The sequence below is a fragment of the Panulirus ornatus genome, chromosome 34, assembly GCF_036320965.1.
Source record: "Panulirus ornatus isolate Po-2019 chromosome 34, ASM3632096v1, whole genome shotgun sequence".
Classification (NCBI taxonomy): domain Eukaryota; kingdom Metazoa; phylum Arthropoda; class Malacostraca; order Decapoda; family Palinuridae; genus Panulirus; species Panulirus ornatus.
The window spans coordinates 15777913-15796378 of record NC_092257.1 but is presented as its reverse complement, the minus strand read 5'-3'; the positions used below and the strand labels follow the sequence as shown (position 1 = coordinate 15796378).

At 47.1% G+C, this 18466-nt stretch overlaps 1 protein-coding gene across 11 annotated transcripts in view; it reads right to left on the bottom strand.

Annotated features, from left to right (window-relative positions):
• LOC139759931 (uncharacterized) overlaps nt 1-18466 on the bottom strand; it is a 118505-nt gene that overhangs the window by 25002 nt on the left and 75037 nt on the right. For 10 of the 11 annotated variants that reach the window (XM_071682571.1, XM_071682569.1, XM_071682568.1 and 7 more), the window contains 10 exons: nt 14056-14248; nt 10878-11073; nt 9746-9935; nt 7588-7751; nt 5856-6626; nt 5268-5428; nt 4395-4685; nt 1656-3200; nt 1307-1509; nt 598-947 (listed from right to left, as the gene is read on the bottom strand). In XM_071682571.1, the coding sequence (XP_071538672.1) occupies nt 598-947; nt 1307-1509; nt 1656-3200; nt 4395-4685; nt 5268-5428; nt 5856-6626; nt 7588-7751; nt 9746-9935; nt 10878-11073; nt 14056-14248 (4064 nt within the window). The remainder of the gene's footprint in view (nt 1-597; nt 948-1306; nt 1510-1655; nt 3201-4394; nt 4686-5267; nt 5429-5855; nt 6627-7587; nt 7752-9745; nt 9936-10877; nt 11074-14055; nt 14249-18466) is intronic. The other variant, XM_071682566.1, reaches the window with a different exon arrangement.

The window sequence follows — 18466 nt, the reverse complement described above, 5'->3', positions numbered from 1 at the left end:
TGGCTCGACAGTGAGGGAACCACGACTGTTGTTATGGTCGAGAATAACCTTGATCTTCGTGTTCCCCGGAGGAGGAAACACCCTTTTACCAGGCGCCACGTTCATGCTGCATGGCTCCGATGTGCTTCCTCAAGTTTAGGTTTCATGAGAACATTCCCTGAGTGCCTCAGCTGACGAGCGTCCCCTAAGAAATATTCTTCGAGGCGATGAACAAGTCTCCTCCTCTCTCTGCCCCACGTGTGTTCTCCAGGATAGTTGCTTAGTGTAATGATAGAGTAGTAGAACGGGAGAGGGTCAGGTTATCGCGAACAGCAAACAATGGACACGTGTGTGTGTGTTCGATCCCCATATAAACGGGATTCGAACAGGCGACAGACAAAAAAAAAATAGAGGAAGGCGTCACCCATGAAGCATGTGACAGGGTGTGTGACATGCCAATCTGTCATGAGGGAGACGAGGTATGCAACACCGTGTGTCATAAGATGCCAGTCCAACGCCGTCCTGTGTGTCAGAGGGAGGAGGGAGGAGGAGGAGGTCTCTCAGTGTGTCTGTATGACAGTCTCGGTCTTCTAACCAGATCATTGAAGGTTCTCTTACCGTAATAAGCTGCGGTGGCAGCGGCAGCCGCGGCGGTTGCGGCAGCGGCCCTGGACCTCACATCATCACGCACCATGTTGACGTGTGAGGACCAGCCGTGTGTGGCCGTGTAGCCGCTACCACCACCGCCACAGAAGATGTTACTGGTGCTTCCACTCCACCCGCTGGACGCATAAGACGTCGAGGACTCCAGACTGTTGCTGTGGAGGAACTCGCGCGAGCTCCAGCGGCGGCCAGGGCTGGGACTGGAGGTATAGTAGGAGCGGGAGATGCTGGAGGCTCGCTCAAGACGACGGTTGACCCGTATCTTCTCGCTGTACGAGATCCGGTCGTCCAACACGGACTGCGACCTACGAGAAAGTAACACCGATACAACAGCTGCTCCTACTACTACTACTAGGACTACGATGAGGTTCTTTACGTAGGGACGTTAGTGAGTTTTGGCATTTGGTGATTCAGAGGCATTTTCAGACTTCTAACAAACATACTACCATCTGTTGTTATGGTGTTTGATAGCTAAAGATCTCTGTTGTCATATTCCCAGTGCTTGAGGTAGAAAACAGCTCATCTCAGGGACTTTATCACCAGCTTAGGTTGGTCTACCCATTCATCTTACTGACTAGAGGAAGGATGAACAGCTGGGCGAACTGTGAGCTGTCTATCACAGCTCAGCCCAGCCATCAGTCCTCCGTTACAAGGATCGTCTGACCTCTCCATGCGGTGCCTGACGGGGGAGAAGGCGCGATTGGTGTCGGAGCCGTTGGTCTTCTGGGCGGTGTCCTCTGGTGGCGGGGGTGCGGGGCCCTTGTTGTGCTTGGCTGGGATCGAGCTCTTGGTCTTCTGCGAGGAGGAGAGGTCCAGGGGCGAGGCGGGACGCAGAACTGGCGGCCGGTGCGTTGCCTCACACATGGTCTGAGGGAGGAAAAAAAAATTGTATCATGACCCGACCTCTCGAAGATAGTGGTATACCTCTAGTATACTTCTGGTATATCTGTTATAGCATATAGCCTTCGGAGGATATAGGCACCACGTTATGGAGCGCCCCTTTCGTAACTTACCTGGTGGCTTTGAAATTTATTAGGGGGATACACCTGCTTGCAGAACTCGCAAGGGATGAGTTCCTCCATCTCCTTGGAGGTGTGGCCGTTCATCATGGGTTTGCTGTCCAGCTTGATGAACCCATTGACGTGGCCGTTGACCTGGTGTTTCTCCTGGGACGAGACCGTCTTCCCAGGGGGGTTCTCCTGAGGCGGTGGGCTCTTGACGTGGCCGTTCATGTGGCCGTGTGAGGCAGACGACGTCGAGGACGGCTTCTGTGTTTGGCGCGGAGGGGAAGACGAAGGTGCGATCTTGGGCGGTGACTGTGGCGGGGGAGGTGCCCGGTATTTGTTGGGGTTCTTGATGAACACAGGCTCCGCGTGGTCCTGTACTGGCGCAGGTTTGGGAGTGGGTGAAATCTGCTTCATCTGAGAGGTCTTGCCGTGCTCGGGCGAGGAGGAGGACGAGGTGGTAGTGTCTGGGACCGGGCTGTGGGAGGAGGCTGGCAGCTGTGTAGCGGAGCGGCTGGTGGTCACGGGTTGCGACGGCTGCGTCTCATCGTCTACGCCCGTGTCCTCCAAGGGTGCGGTGTTAGACCGCACGTAGCCCCTCCTGCTTGCGGCACCGCTAGCGGAGATGCTGCGCCAGGAGAAGATGGCAGACGAGAGGAGTCGCCCTCGACGAGGACGCATGTACGGCCCGTCTTCCTCGTCGTAGTCCATCTCGACGTCGGTGGTCGGGGTGTTGGGGAAGGACGAGTCTCTGTTGGGCGTCGCCGAAGGCACGGGGGAGGCCGAACTGCTCGTCGACGGGGTGGTCGACACGGAACTGCCACTTACCGACCCGCTACTGACGGAGCTGTTGCTGGTCGACCCGCAGGGCGCCGGACTCACGCTGAAGGGCCGACTGCTGCCCGAACTGAGGCTCGGTGAAACCACGACGCACGGAGGCTTGTCTACGATCGTGATGGTAGTGGTGACGGGGGAGCTGACGGGTGTCGGGCTTAAGGACGGGGGGCATCTTGGCAGGGGGCTGGTCGTCGCGCTCCTCAGGGACGCTGGTGTGGGGCTGCGCCGCGAGGGAGATGCGGGATTTCTTGGCGGGACGGGAGCTGGGCTTTTTCTATTACCGGACGAACCCGAGTCTGTGGGTTTGGGAGGAACGGACGCAGGGTTGGGAGCAGTGCTCTTCCTCGGGGGTGTGCAGACTGGGGTCGGGGTTCTCCCCGGGGTTCTTCTGGGTGCTGGGGATGCCGGCCCGGGGCTTCTAGGCGGACCCGAAGAGGTGCTCTGGGATGTCACGCTGCTCGAGGAGGTGACCGAGGTTACTCTGCTGCTGCTGCTGGTGGCGGTGACTGTGGCGGAGACTGAGGAGGAAGCTGTCGTACTGCTGCTGCTGCTGCTGGTTGTTGCCGCTGCCGACCGCTGGGCGAGACGTGAGGTCCGCGGCAGTTGAGTCTCGTTCTGCTCACAGCTGGTCTGATGTCTCATGAGGTCTCTCTCTGAGAACATCTCGTCGCAGAACTCACAGGGCAGCATAACGGGCGCCTGTCGACGCACGGGAGGCTGGAAGGAGAAGAGTATATGCGTCAGGCGAGAGGGAAAGGACAATGGTGATGATTTTGGAAGCCCTTGGATCACTGTCAGACCCCCCTGGCAGGATCAGGTGCTTGGAAAACAAATGTTTGCTTCCCGACCACGACAATACGACCCTTGAACATGGCGGTACGACCCTTCAAACACTACGGTACGTTCTCTCTAGCAAGACAAGACGACCCTTGAGCACAGAGGAACGACCCTCGGGATATATTGCCCTGGTCTTTGACGTGATCCGTAGGTGTCAGGTCAGAGAACACGATCATCATAACTAGAAATCGTGTCTTCGTGTTCAAGAGTCGTGCCTTCGAGCTCAAGAATCGTTCCGTCTTACTCATAGCTCGTGCTGTCGTGATCAAGGATCGCACTGACCTATTCAAGAATCGTATCATCGTACTCGAGAATCGTACCGTCTCACTCAAGGATCATACCGTCGTACTCGTATTCCAGCGAAGAGTAACCTCAGGATCAGAAACAAAAGCATTCGTTCTTGTTTATACACTCCACAGAGCAACGACCCCACAGCAATGAGTTGATGAACTAATGTGAACATTAAAAGAATGCTTATGCTTTAAGAATACCAATTTGCAAGATACTTCACCAAGTTTAACAAAGAATGCCTTACAAGAATAGAAAATAATCAAGGGAATGACTGTCTGTTATATGTGGCAACAGGTCCATCAGCTGATTTTTCCAGGTCTGGACATAGGAAAGCCAGATAACAGAAGACCTGATGGTTTATGACAAGGTTATCTGCTGGAGGACAGCGCGTGGGAAGGCCATAAACAGAAGCCCTGATGGTATATGATAAGGTTATCTGCTGGAGGACAGTGCGTGGGAAGGCCATAAACAGAAGCCCTGATGGTTTATGACAGGGTTATCTACTGGAGGGCTGTACATGGGAAGTGATGGTTTATAACAAGGATATCTGCTGGTGGACAGTACTTGAGAGAGCTAGATAACATAAGATTCGACGGTCTATGACGAGATTATCTACCGAAGGACAATACAAGTATCCTAAAGTCTAGACCCACAAACATGGAGATAGAATAGCAGAGCAGATGGCTCCTCCATAGGTCCCCTTAAGCTATGGAAGCGGGACTGGGGAACGGTAGGAGGACGCCATACCACTTCAAGGAGACGTGCCAGATGGTTCTTACGTACCGCATCTTCCTTAAAGGAGACCCTCTTCCTCAGGCTTGTGTTCTTGGGCCTGGCGCCGGTGCTGAGGGCACTACCTCCGCTGCTACTGCTGGTGGCGGCGCTGGAGTCGCTGGAAGACTTGCTGATCGGAGTGCTCCTGGTGGAGGACGAGGCTGAAGAGGACGAGGAGGAGGAGGAGGAAGAGGCCGTCGTGTTCCTCGGAGAAGCCGGAGGACGGCGGGAGCTCCTGCGGGAGGATGGGGTGTCCGAGTCCTCAGAGTCGCTGCTGCTGCTGCTGTCTGACGAAGCCCCCTGAAGGCGTAGCAGAAGGTGGTGAGAAAAGGTGTAAACACCATCAAACGCCATGATCGCCTTAGATATAGAACAGGATGGGAGGGAGAGGCGTCTGATGAACGTGTGTGGTAGTTTAGGTGTGCCGTAGTGAAGATGTTTGGAATCTGAGGTCTGAGGCAGCTGAGGTGTGTGTGATCGTTAATAAACGAGGTAGTTAAAGTGTGTTTGGTAGTTGTGTTGCAGATAAGATGCATGGTAGTTAAAGTGTATGCGGTAATTAAGTAGCGTGTGCTAGTTGAAGTGTGTGTGGTACTCAAGTGACAGGTATAGTGCGTGGTAGTTATGATGTCTTGTAATTTGGACGTATGAAAAACAAATGTAAAGAACGGGGGAAAAATTACTATTTAATAATAAACTATGAAAATGATAAGCGTAATAATGATAATTGTCATAATAAGTGTAATCATAATAACAAGAGCAGAAATGATTATGATAATGATAACATAGTAATAACGATAATGATAGATATGATAATGATAAATGACAAATCGTTATCATTGATATTATTTTTATCATAAAGATAAATTTAAAAGAACGAACCGCGCGTTCAGGCATGGACAGTGAACGCCTGAAGGTTGGCCGATGTTTGCGGTTGAACTCGGCAGGTGGCAAGTCGTCCTCAGCCTTGGCCAGCTGGAAGGCCAACCATCTGTCGTATTCCTCCTGCGTAGCGTTCTTCGGGGGCTCCGTGTTCTTCGGGGCTGTAGAAAACGACGTGAATAGAATCAACTTCGAAGAGTACAATCGTGTTAAAAAGGTATCTGACTCATGTGATTAGACGGTTAGGGGAAGAATCTATAGATTATAACAGAAATGACATCTTTTACATTCTGAAAAGGGTGTTATGGGGGCATTCCATTCCATAAAGATCTTATTGACACGTTATCCACTTCATATAATTCAGTGCAGCAGCGTATGTTTGAATAGTAAGAATACTCAGTCTGTCGTTAACAATATCTCTTACGAGACCGACGTAATTCAGTCTCAACTGGGTCTGTTGGTCTTAAGTTACGTTCGACACTGGACTGAGCAGAACCGTGTCGCTGGTTGGCAGGATGTTCGAGGCCGACCTTCCTCAAGTGGGTAGTTTGAGCGATCGAGACGGTGGAGAGAAAGACTAGAACTTACCACTTGAGCGAGACGACCCTGTAGCAGAGCTGGTGGGCGAAGTCACGGAGCTGGAGAGCTCCGATAGCACGGAGATGGTCTCCAGGGCCAGAGACGTAGGTCTCCTGGGTCGAGCGCCGTTGGAGTAGGAGGAGGAATAAGAGGTAGTCGTGCTGGAGGATGTGGACGCCGAAGTGGAAGAGGAAGTTGTGGAAGAGGTGGTGGTAGATGTGGAGGAGGTGGACTCTGTGGTGGCGCTGGACCTGGTCGTGACGGAGGACACCGTTCTGGTGTTGGCGGAGGACGCCGAGCCAGACCTGACGGACGCCGAACTCGATCTAGCCGAGGAGGCCGACTTCGAGTTGCTTGCGGTGGTGGTGGTGGTGGTAGTGGCTGTGGTGGCGGTCGGTCTCGAGGAGGAGGAGGAGACCGCCGAGGACGACTTGCAGGTCGAGGTCGTGGTTGTGTTCGTGGCGGTTGAGGAAGGGGAGGAGGTGGTGGTGGAGGAAGGAGTCGAGGTTGTGGTGGAGGACGTGGAGGTCGAGGCGACGGCAGTGGTGGTGGACGAGGAACAGCAGCAGTCATCATCCCTGCTCAGATCCTCGGAGTCCTTGCAGGAGTCATTGCAGGAATCCTGGCAGGAGCTGGAGGAGGTTGTGTTGGTGGTGGTGGAGTTGCTGGTGCTGGAGGAGGAGTAAGGGGTGTATGAAGGAGGAGTGTGGGTGTTGGAGGGACGCTGGTACCTATACGACGTGGAGGAGGTCCGGCTGGAGAGGAGGGCAGATACCATATCTGGAGGACGAAAGATAAACAAGGTAGGATTGTCTGCAGAAGACCACCTCATCCTTACGCTATTTCCACCAAGAATACCTCTTCCAAAAAGGCTACATTATACTCGTCATTTGATGGAGTGACTCGTCTGTTATTTCTCTCTAAATGACCTTGAAGCCTCGGAAAAGATGAGTCATTTCACAAGACTCGTTTCATAAAGAAATAGTTGAGAAGATTATATAGAAAGGATGAGATACTTTTTTCTCTTTTCTTCTTAAAGTGTATTGAGTAACTAAAGGTTGACTAGGGACCATGTGGCTTGTGAGACCAAATGGGCTTCCACCCCTCTCCCCTCCCGTTACCATCGAGACGTCTCACTGACGCAAACCTCTCGTGAGACACCATCTCTCTCTCTCTCTCTCTCTCTCTCTCTCTCTGTCGCCTTTGCGGTTACACCTCATTGACGCCATAAACAAGTAATAACCATCGGCAAATAACAAGAACTCTCCCGGACAGCTTTCATATGAGGTCAGGTGGACAGCAATATCGTTGGGCGCGCGAGAGAGAGCTTCGCGCTACCTAATATCAACTCATAATAAGGACCCCCAGAGAGAGAGAAAGAGAGAGAGAGAGAGAGAGAGAGAGAGGAGAGAGAAACTTTCCCATCGCGTTTCTTTTATTGTGTCGTGTGATATTAGTGGTGTTCCTCAGTCATGTCTATAGAGTTGAGGGCTTATGAAGCGACCTCCCTCGCTCCAAGTTTCCTCAGAGATGTGACCAATCATCTATCTTATATATAAGATCTGCGGTAGGGAATAGACTCGTGTCTATATTGTTGTGTCCGTGAAATCGACGGCTAAGCCGTGATAGCAAATTTAAGTGTAGCTTGAAGTATGGCATTGTATAGAATCACACAGTCTCGTGTCCATGTTCCCCCAGTGAGAGCTATTGCAAACACAAGACGTCTTTGAATTTGATTTACCGTCATATTCCTGGGTGGTGTGGTGGACGAGACGTCTGGAGGAGGAGGAGGAGGAGCCGGTGTAAGTGGAAGAGGTCCTGCTGGGAACACTGTGGCTACGGGTGTTCTTCTTCGTCCTGGGTTTGTTGACGTAGTGTTTGATGATGTCTTCCTCCCGGCAGAACCTTAAGGGGAAAAAGGACTGGGTGATAAGACCTTGAGACAAGAGAAAGAAGATAAGATGTGACCTTGATACAAAAGAGAGAGAGACATTGATACAAGAGGAGAAGATAAGATAAGACATTGTTATACAAGAGAAGATAAGATAAGACATTGTTATACAAGAGGAGAAGATAAGATAAGACATTGTTATACAAGAGGAGAAGATAAGATAAGACATTGTTATACAAGAGGAGAAGATAAGATAAGACATTGTTATACAAGAGGAGAAGCTAAGATAAGACATTGTTATACAAGAGGAGAAGATAAGACATTGTTATACAAGAGAGAGAAGATGACACCTTGATACAAGAGACTGTCATTCTCGAATGGGTTACTGACATGTAGTGGAGTTATTGTGGTAATGGAAACTCACAATGAAGGTGTGTGACAATAAACAACAATGGAGAAATATATATATATATATATATATATATATATATATATATATATATATATATATATATATATATATATAGCTATATATATATAGCTATATATATATATATATATAATATATATATATATATATATATATATATATATATATATAATATATATATATATATATATATATATATATATATATATATATATATATATATATATATATATATATATATATTTATTTATTCAACGAAAGGAAAATCAAGATTAAATGAATTACACAAATCACCTTCATGAATGGAGTATCAACAAGGCGATCTAGACGACGTATGAATGAGAGAGAACGTAGTAAACAAAGAGTTTAAAGGGTGTGGCATGAATGAGTTTAAATGGCAGCCACGGAGTAAGTAAAGGGGTTAAATTGAATTTTTGCATATTCGCGAAATTTAAAAGTTCGCGTTAGATAATGACACCTAACAAAGTTCAAAAACTTCAGCTGTTATTATGTAATTTAAAGCTTATGCTTAGTTTTAGATTGATTTTGAAGGTTAACAATGAAAAGGTAGAGTTTAAACGACATCGTGAAATTAACTGACTTTAAAATTTCTCAGTTAAGTGAAGCATTTAATATTGTAACTAAGTTGACGGAGTTTAAAAGGTTCGCGAATGTTTGACAAAATCTTACAAAGTTTAACATAGGCGAGAGTTGAGTATTTCGAGTTCTAATGATGGAATGTATAAGGTTTCGTTTAAATGACAAAATCTTAAAGGTTTAACTTGAAGATTCACATTCAAAACAGGAATTATTATCAGTGTTTTTGTCAGTGAATGGCGGAGTTAAATGGAAGGAATTTAAAGTTCGCGCTTGCGCGACACTTTAAAAGATCGTGTTTAAATGGCAGAGTTAAAGGCTCGTGTCAACAAACCTTCCCAAATGGCGGAAGTGGGTAGACTCATCCATATCAGGCCGTATAAATCCTCAGTAATATCAGGATCCTCATTCGCGAATTGTTTGGTTTTACGAGAAGCTGAATTTCATTGGTTTTTTATTTTGCACTAATTAAATCTATCAGATAATGACTCATTGTTTCTCTTCTGTTGCATATATATGTGTGTATATCTCATCCATTATTGAAACATAAGAATCTTAGGTAACTTTTAGGCCTGTACCTCATGTGTAGAAATTATACAACGCGGGAAATTTGGAAACGCACTTAGCAAAAACACAAACAGCCATTTAAAAATGGCGGGCGGAGGGACTTCCCTGTGACGTCACGGCACTTCGTCACCAGTTTGGCGCCAGTGTTGCCATTCAGCCGGAACTTTGGGATTTGTGTGTTTATATTTTTGGATGATGCTTAATTGTTTGTTGAAGGGAGAGAGTTTTACGTCAGTGTTGCCCCGTCTGTTAACCTTATATAATGTACTATGTCTCTACTACTGCGTATACACACACACACACACACACACACACACACACACACTGGCCTATCCTGACTCATGGTCAGTAACGCTAACCGCTACACCATAGAGGCCTGTGTGTGTGTGTGTGTGTGTGTGTGTGTGTGCTTACCTGATATCCATGAGCATATCCCTTGGGATGTCTCTCCTGCAGATGGCGCAGTTCTTGGTGGTGTTGGCGATGCCCTTGACGCACACCATGCAGAAGGTGTGGCCACACTCCAGGGCGAGGGGCAGGGTCACGGGACCCAGGCAGATGGGACACTCCTCAGCGCCTTCGTCGTCGGAGCCATTCCGCTCTGCTGCAGTTGGTGGATGGTGACGTAGGCAGGGGATAGGAAGGAAGGAAGGAAGGAAGGAAGAGATCGTATTACTCAGTGGGTTAGGTTATCGTACACAGTGTGTTGTTATCGTACATAGTGTGTTGTCATCGTACTCAAAGGGTTAAGTTATCGTACTCAATGTGTTGTTATCGTACTCAATGTGTTGTCATCGTACTCAAAGGGTTAAGTTATCGTACTCAGTGTGTTGTTATCGTACACAGTGTGTTGTCATCGTGCTCAAAGGGTTAACTTATTGTACTCATTGGGTTAAGTCGTCGTACTCAAATGGTTAAGTTATCGTACTCAGAGGATTATTATACCCTTGGGGCAAATTCACTGTATTCAAAGGGTTGAACTATTGAACAAAAAGGTTTAGATTATTGTGTTCAAGAGGTCAAAAAAGTGATGACCACCACACGTGACACTCAGTACCACACACGTCACCACCCACTTCCTCCCCCTACCCCCCACCTACCACTACCACCCACTACTACCCACCTCCTACCACTACCACCCGCTTCCCCACCCGCCACCTACCACTACCACCCACCACCTACCACTACCACACATTACTACCCACCACCTACCACTACCACCCGCTTCCCCACCCGCCACCTACCACTACCACCCACCACCTACCACTACCACACACTACCACCCACTACTACCACCCACTTCCCCACCACCTCCACTACCACCCACTTCCCCCCACCACCTACCACTACCACCCATTACTACCCACCACCTACCACTGCCACCCACTTCCCCACCACCACCTACCACTGCCACCCACTTCCCCACCATCACCTACCATTATCACCCACTACCACCCACCACCTACCACCACCACCCACTACCACCCACTTCTCCCCACCACCTACCACACTACCACTCTCCTCTCCCCCCCCACCTCACACTCACCTTTCTCCTCGGGCCTGAGGTACTTGTGGTCATGCTCGTAGTGGAACTGAAGGTACTTGGATTGTACATATTTGGAGCAGCCTTTGCATCGTTCCGTCCTGGCCCCGCAGTACTCAACGTGTCTGGCCAGCTCCGCCGCTGCCACCTCCAGCTCACACAGATGGCATGCCACTTGCCGCCGTGGGCACTCCTCCTTCTGGGATAGAGAGAATTTTTGTAAGAGGTCAGAGGTCAGAGGTCATGCTGAGAGTGAGGATGTCACGTGTCAACTGAGGATGGAAGGGAGAGGTTATCATGCTTTTGTGGGTGGTCAGATGGTCGATCTTTTCCATCTGTGACGGGAAGGCAGGCGTTCACTATTCCATCTGTAGGGTAGGAGGTGAGATCCTTGATCCTTCGGCATCTATATGCATCGAATATAGGTGGAACGTAAAGGGGTTTGGCCGAATATATATATATATATATATATATATATATATATATATATATATATATATATATATATATATATATATATATATATATATGTATATTGAGAGAACATTATATCAAGAAAGGTTGTTTACTGAAGGAGGTTGGGGGGGGGGGGAAGCGTCGTTCTGAAGTGACGAAAGATAAAAGTCAGGTGTATGAACGCCCCTGACCTCAGTACGTTCTTCGTCAATATTTGGGAGATTATATTCGTGTGAACGTCTGAATTATTCAAATTATAGGCCAGATGAGGGTCAGTGTGGATGACTTCATCATCAAGAATGATATCAAATACATCAATTCATAACAATTTGACTTTGAATATTCTAATATTTTTGTTGTCATTCATTTCTTTCGTATTTTACTCGTACATAATCCTTGTATGCTCAGCAACAACCGACCGGAAATGAGTGAAAGCAATGCATTCTTTCACGTTGCCAGTCGCGGAGAAATGGTCAGCCCAGCTCAAAGAGGCCATCTTCAGCACAGCAATCAACACACACACACACACAGAGTTGGTTCTAGCTATGGAAGTATAGGAGCCTTGTGTGGTAACATTGCACAACACTATTCCCAGACCCAACTCCCCAGACTTCTCCTTCTCGTTAATTCTCTCATTCCCAGGTCACATGACCCGGTCAAGGGCGTGACCTCGCCCTCTCCTAACTATGCAGGCAGTGTGGGGGGGAGGGGGAGGGACACACATTCCCACATCTTTGCAAACAACAACAACAGCTGGAAAATTAGATAAAAGACGCTCGTTTGCATACAGTAACAAGGCTTCTAAAATGACATCGTTTACTGGTTCCCTACATTCTGTAAACTCTGTCATATACATATATATATGTATATATATATATATATATATATATATATATATATATATATATATATATATATATATATATATATATATATATATATATATTACGACTGACTTAAAAATAAACTTATGAAAACCGTCCCCCGGCAACATTTTGGGCGAGTTGCCAGACACCGCCGACCTCCAGCGGGAGCAACAGTACTCATATAACGAAAGTCATGTGTTCGTACTGGGCGCCTGCCATCACAATTCCCCTTATTATCACATCAACGTTGCTCCTCCTCCGCCCCAAACACCAAGGCCGCACTGGCAAAACCCTCCGTCGATATCTTAAGGTCCAGTATTGACAGCTTTGGGGGGACGTGTCAAAAAGGAGAGGGGATTGTGGGGGGGTGGACGATAGATATAGGCGATAGATAGACGGTCAGTGCATCTGTATGGAAATTGTTGGTTCTGAAGGCTTTATTCGGTAAGGATGAGGGTGCTTACAATCACTGCGTAACCCTCATCCCCCACTTCCCTTCTTCCTCCACCACTTCCTCGTCGTCGTCCTCCTCCTCCTCCTCCTCCTCCTCCTTCCTCCTCCTCTTCCCCCTTCCTCCTCCTCCTCCTCCCTTTTTTCCCCCTTCTTCCTCCTCCTCCTCTTCTTCCTCTTCTTCCTTAGTCTAAATTAGGAGTGAACCCAGTTGGGACCCAAGTCTGGCGGCACATGGTACCTCAGTACCTCTGCTCCTGCTACTGCTGTTACTGTTACTGTTACTACTGTTACTGTTACTACTGTTACTGTTGCTGCTGTTACTGTTGATACTGTTGCTGCTGTTGTTGCTGTTGCTATGGCGTACCTCTGTCATATGCCCGGAGGTGGACGTGAGCCCACGGCCGCAAGTGTCACCGGGCGTGTCTCTCCATCACTACTGCCGGAGGGAGAGAGAGAGAGAGAGAGAGAGAGACCTTCACGTGGTCTACCCTTCATCACATCTCACATCATCTCTCTCTCTCTCTCTCTCTCTCTCTCTCTCTCTCTCTCGGCAGTGTCTGTTATCCCCGATTCGCTCTACCTGCATGCACACGTTGCAACAGGTGATGTGTCCCTGGGATTGCTTGTGTACCGGCGTGGCAATCCCACGTTTTCTTGGTTTATCTTTATCATGTGTTTTAGGACTTCCTGTCATAGCAACAGCAATAATGTCTTTCCCACAGCTTTATCACAGTACTCGCTTCTCACATACGTATATATATATATATATATATATATATATATATATATATATATATATATATATATATATATATATATATATATATATACACTGGATGGCGGAGATACTCCCACAAGATTGGTGTGGGAGACATGAGAGTGCATCATCCTGGTAGTTGTAATGCATACTAACCAAGACTCCCAGAGACACTGCTCCAGAGAGGAGACACACACACACACACACACACACACACACACACACACACACACACACACACACACACAATGGTTTCGGTGCGTTATACATGGTAGGACATGAGGTCGTTGTTCAGTCTGTTCGTGGCGTTACTTTATCAAGGCGGGAAACGGCGAACGAGTTATTACAACCTATGAGGGATGAGGAGGAGGAGGAGGAGGAGGAATTCAAGTGCACTTTAGTCTATAACATGGAAGATTCCAATACTTTTACAAAGATATAAGGATTAAGGATGAAACTAACATCATGTAGGACTCGCACACTCATCTTAGAACTGATATTGAAGTACCAAAACATTGCTGGACACATATACTCTTATATATCACACACAAAAACCACCAGGGGGGAAAAATAAACAAAACAAACACACACAAAACTCACCTGGTCGAAGAGGAAGAGGATCACGTACAATCTCAAAGTTGGACCTTACCTCGTGAGAAAATATATGAAGAGGTTCGACCTCAGCACCACATTTGGAGCAAGGTACGGATGTGTGGTTGGCCTCCACGTGCTGCTGGTAACGGGTGCGTGGTACAGCTTCGTTACACAGAGTGCAGACGGCGATGTTACGTTGACAGTGAACGGTGTGGACGGTGAAGTTACTGGCCGACACCTCCCGCTTGCTTTTTTTGTGGGGGGGAAAGAAAAAGAGAGAGAAATACATTTGGTAATGGACGACAGTTTGGTGTGGTGGGGGAATGGGTGTAAGATTTAAGATGGTGGGGCGTTGTGTTATGACTATACATGATCACCTTCGCTAAACACTCTAGAATGTGTTGACTTGTTGACCTGGAGCCTGATGGTTCAGGACGGAGCGTGTTCATCTTCCCTACACACACACACACACACACACACACACACACACTCATCTTCACTACATGGCTCTCGACAACACTTGCTTTTCGCCTCTACTGCGCACTGGTTACATCAAAAGGCTATTTCCCACTACGCTCGTCATCTTCACTACATCCTGATCTTCACTACAATCTCATCTTCACTACAACATCGTCTTCACTACAACCTCATCTTCACTACAACCTCATTTTCACTACAACTTCATCTTCACTACACCCTCGTCTTCACTACAATTTCGTCCTCACTACGCCCTCGTCTTCACTACTACGTACTACCTTCATCTTCAAGTATACACCTGACACCGCCTTGAACATGATATTATGAACAAAAAGAACTTCTTCATTACAGCCTCATCTTTGTAGGAGAGAGAGAGAGAGAGAGAGAGAGAGAGAGAGAGAGAGAGAGAGAGAGAGAGAGAGAGAGAGGGAGGGGTTGCAATCCCACCATGATATCTATGGCAACTCAGGTACTGTGGTGCTAGTAGAAGAAAAAGCGATAAAGTGGAGAGAGAGAGAGAGAGAGAGAGAGAGAGAGAGAGAGAGAGAGAGAGAGAGAGAGAGAGAGAGAGAGAGAGTAATAAAAGATAAATGGAATACCAGACGTAATCTCACGTAAGACAATATAAACATGGTGGGGAAACTAGGTGTACGAAAAAGGGAAAATAAAAGGGTAATCATAAGATCAGAGTGATTCTCTCTCTCTCTCTCTCTCTCTCTCTCTCTCTCTCTCTCTCTCTCTCTCTCTCTCTCTTAGAGGGAGTTTGTTTATTTCTCTAAGTTCTGGTTGGCGATCTCTACGTCGTCTCCTAGATAAAGCAGCGCGTGGAGACGAGACGTTCAGCCCCGGTGACAAGAATGAGCCGAAACCTTAAACCACCACACCCCCTTTCCCTCAACCCCTCCTCCTCCCCCTTTTTTCCCCGCGCCATCTCGCAGGTGTCCCGGAAGAAGAGACGTCTTATTGCAATGTATGTTGCAGCCGCCGACCGCTAGGAGGCACTGACCCCACAACTCGCGAGATTAAGATAGAATCATCGCGTCAGACAACCCAGAGATGTGTTGTATACGTCTGTTTGACCGTGCAAGTAAGAATCATTAGTCTCTGTGAATTAGAGTTTATATATATATATATATATATATATATATATATATATATATATATATATATATATATATATATATATATATATATATATATATATTCCTATGAGTCCACGGGGAAAATGAAACACGATAAGTTCGCAAGTGCACTTTCGTGTAATAATCACATCATCAGGGGAGCCACAAGAGAGAAATATAAATCAGTTGATATACACTGAAGAGACGAAGCTAGGACGCCATTTGGTAAATATGTGATTGTCATATATATATATATATATATATATATATATATATGTATATATATATATATATATATATATATATATATATATATATATATATATATATATATATATATATATATATATAAGACTTTAGCCTGCAGAAAGACTTTGTAAACACCTAGCTCATGTATGAGGAAAAGGAGAGAGAGAGAGAGAGAGAGAGAGAGAGAGAGAGAGAGAGAGAGAGAGAGAGAGAGGGAAACCCCTCCCGCTCGTCTCAATTTCCAGATAAAATGAACGAAAACACAAGACGAAGTGATGAGAAATGTCAGGGGGGAGAAATTGAAAAGAAATAAAACCGATTAAACTCCTCGAACGAAAATTAAACTAGCCGTTGATTGGGTTAGGAATGTAAGTTAGGGAGAGAGAGAGAGAGAGAGAGAGAGAGAGAGAGAGAGAGAGAGAGAGAGAGAGAGAGAGAGAGGCAATCTCAGCACTCCCAGGCAATAAAAGTTGGCAATGTAAGGAATTAAATCAGACACAGCGCCCCCGCGTCGGGCGAAGCCATGGGGGGAGGGGCCATCAGGGGAGGGGAGGGGTTGATGGGGGTGGGGGGTGGGGGGTGGGGGCGGGGGTTGCGGGGCGGGGGGGGGGGGCGAAGATGGAAAGTCTTTACCTGGACAATCTTGGCCACGGTGGCCCGTTAATGAAATCACTCTGGCTCGTAACCAACCAACTGGGGGCGGGGGAAGGGGGTGATGAAAGAAATCCGAGCGCCCCCCCCACAGGTCAAGAGCCGGGGGGGGGGAATCAATAGATAAACAAAGGTCAGGTCAGGTCAGGTCATCATCATCATCACTTAAGGTCGTCCCGTAAGTGTATGTGGGTTGTATCGTAGTGTTTATAGGTCGTATCGTCGTGCTCAAGGGTCGTGTTTATGGGTCGTGCCGTCGTGCTCAAGGGTCGTACCCTGGTGTTCCATGGGTCGTGCCGTCGTGCTCAAGGGTCGTACCTTGTTTATGGGTCGTAAGGTCATGCTTGGGGGGTGGGTGTGGTTTAGGTAAATCAAAATGATTATCATAAACCCGGTGTCGTAATGGCTTCAAACTTAGCTGTCTACATCTTGGTGTGTGTGTGTGTGTGTGTGTGTGTGTGTGTGTGTGTGTGTGCGCGTGTGTGTATGTGTGTGTGTGTGTGTGTGTGTGTGTGTGTGTGTGTGTGTGTGTAAATACAGGAGTTCAGAAACACAAGAGTAATGATAGACAAAATATTAGGATTAAATCAAGTCTAGAGCCATTTTGGATTTATCTGTATTTATCACCTAATACAAATCTGATAGATTAACAATAAACCTAACAGATGAATTAGAAACCCCTTGTTCTCAACTGATATCTAATGCAGTATTGTTCTAAAGAATTGAGAGACACGATTTACCATTTATCAATAAATAAAAGATACAGAAAAGACATAAGTACAAAAATATAGTGAGACAACTTAATCGATTACAAAACGTGATCAAGGAAAACCCAGACGTAGAAAATTGGATTCGACTCGGTGTGTCGAGCGGAGAACAAACCCAAAAACAAAATAAAAGGAATCTGGTCCACATCAGACAAACAAACAGGAAATATTCGGGAGTCTCCGTGAGAACAGTGTTTATAGGGAGAGGGTGGCTGGTGCCAGGGATGAGTGCCAAGGCTACAGACACCCGTCTGGCATGGTGCCACCTTATACCTACGCTGCTGTGTAACTCGAACCTGCCCATGGCATCCTACACTGACGCTCTAGTGTGGTACCCGAGGTAGCGGCTACCTCCGCTAGCTCCGCTAGCTGCTAGCTGCTAGTCGATGAAGATGGTTGTTCGAATGATCGTCGTGAGCCTCTGAGAACGACGGTACGACCCCCAGGTCATGACCCTCGACGGTACGATAAGGTGCGACACCTTGAGATGGACGGTATGACCCCCTTTGGGTGGGGTATGGCTGGAGTGGCCTTTGACCTGACATCCCCCTCCCACCTCCCCTTCGTTGGGGATGGGTCAAAGGCCAGGCATACCCAAGGGTCTTGTCTTTGAACTCAAGGGTCGTACCGGGTCGTTCCCGTCGAGCTCGAGGGTCATACCAGGTCGTACGCTCGAGCTCAGGGGTCGTACCGTCTTCCCCGAAATAGTAATAGCTTTTGACCTCGCCCTTTGATTAACAATTAAACTACTTATTCTCTTCTGCCACAGGAGAGTAAGAATGCACAAACTAACTCTCTCTCTCTCTCTCTCTCTCTCTCTCTCTCTCTCTCTCTCTCTCTCTCTCTCTCTCTCTCTCTCTCTCTCTACGGCAGAGGAGAGGTTACACAGGACCTCAAAAATACCTCTAGGCCATCTGGTGGCCAGATGGTAACGTTACAGAAGGTTGCCAAGAGGAGTTAGGGGGCGGGGGGGTGTGTGGTAGTTTAGTACATGTAACACCTAGTTACACAGTACATTTGCTGCTAAGTGAAAAAAAGGACATAGTTATTGTCAAGGAAAGAGGTATGTTCAATTATGCCCTGAAAGGCAATATAAATTGTCAGACAGGCAATTAACAGAGGATATATATATATATATATATATATATATATATATATATATATATATATATATATATATATATATATATATATATATATA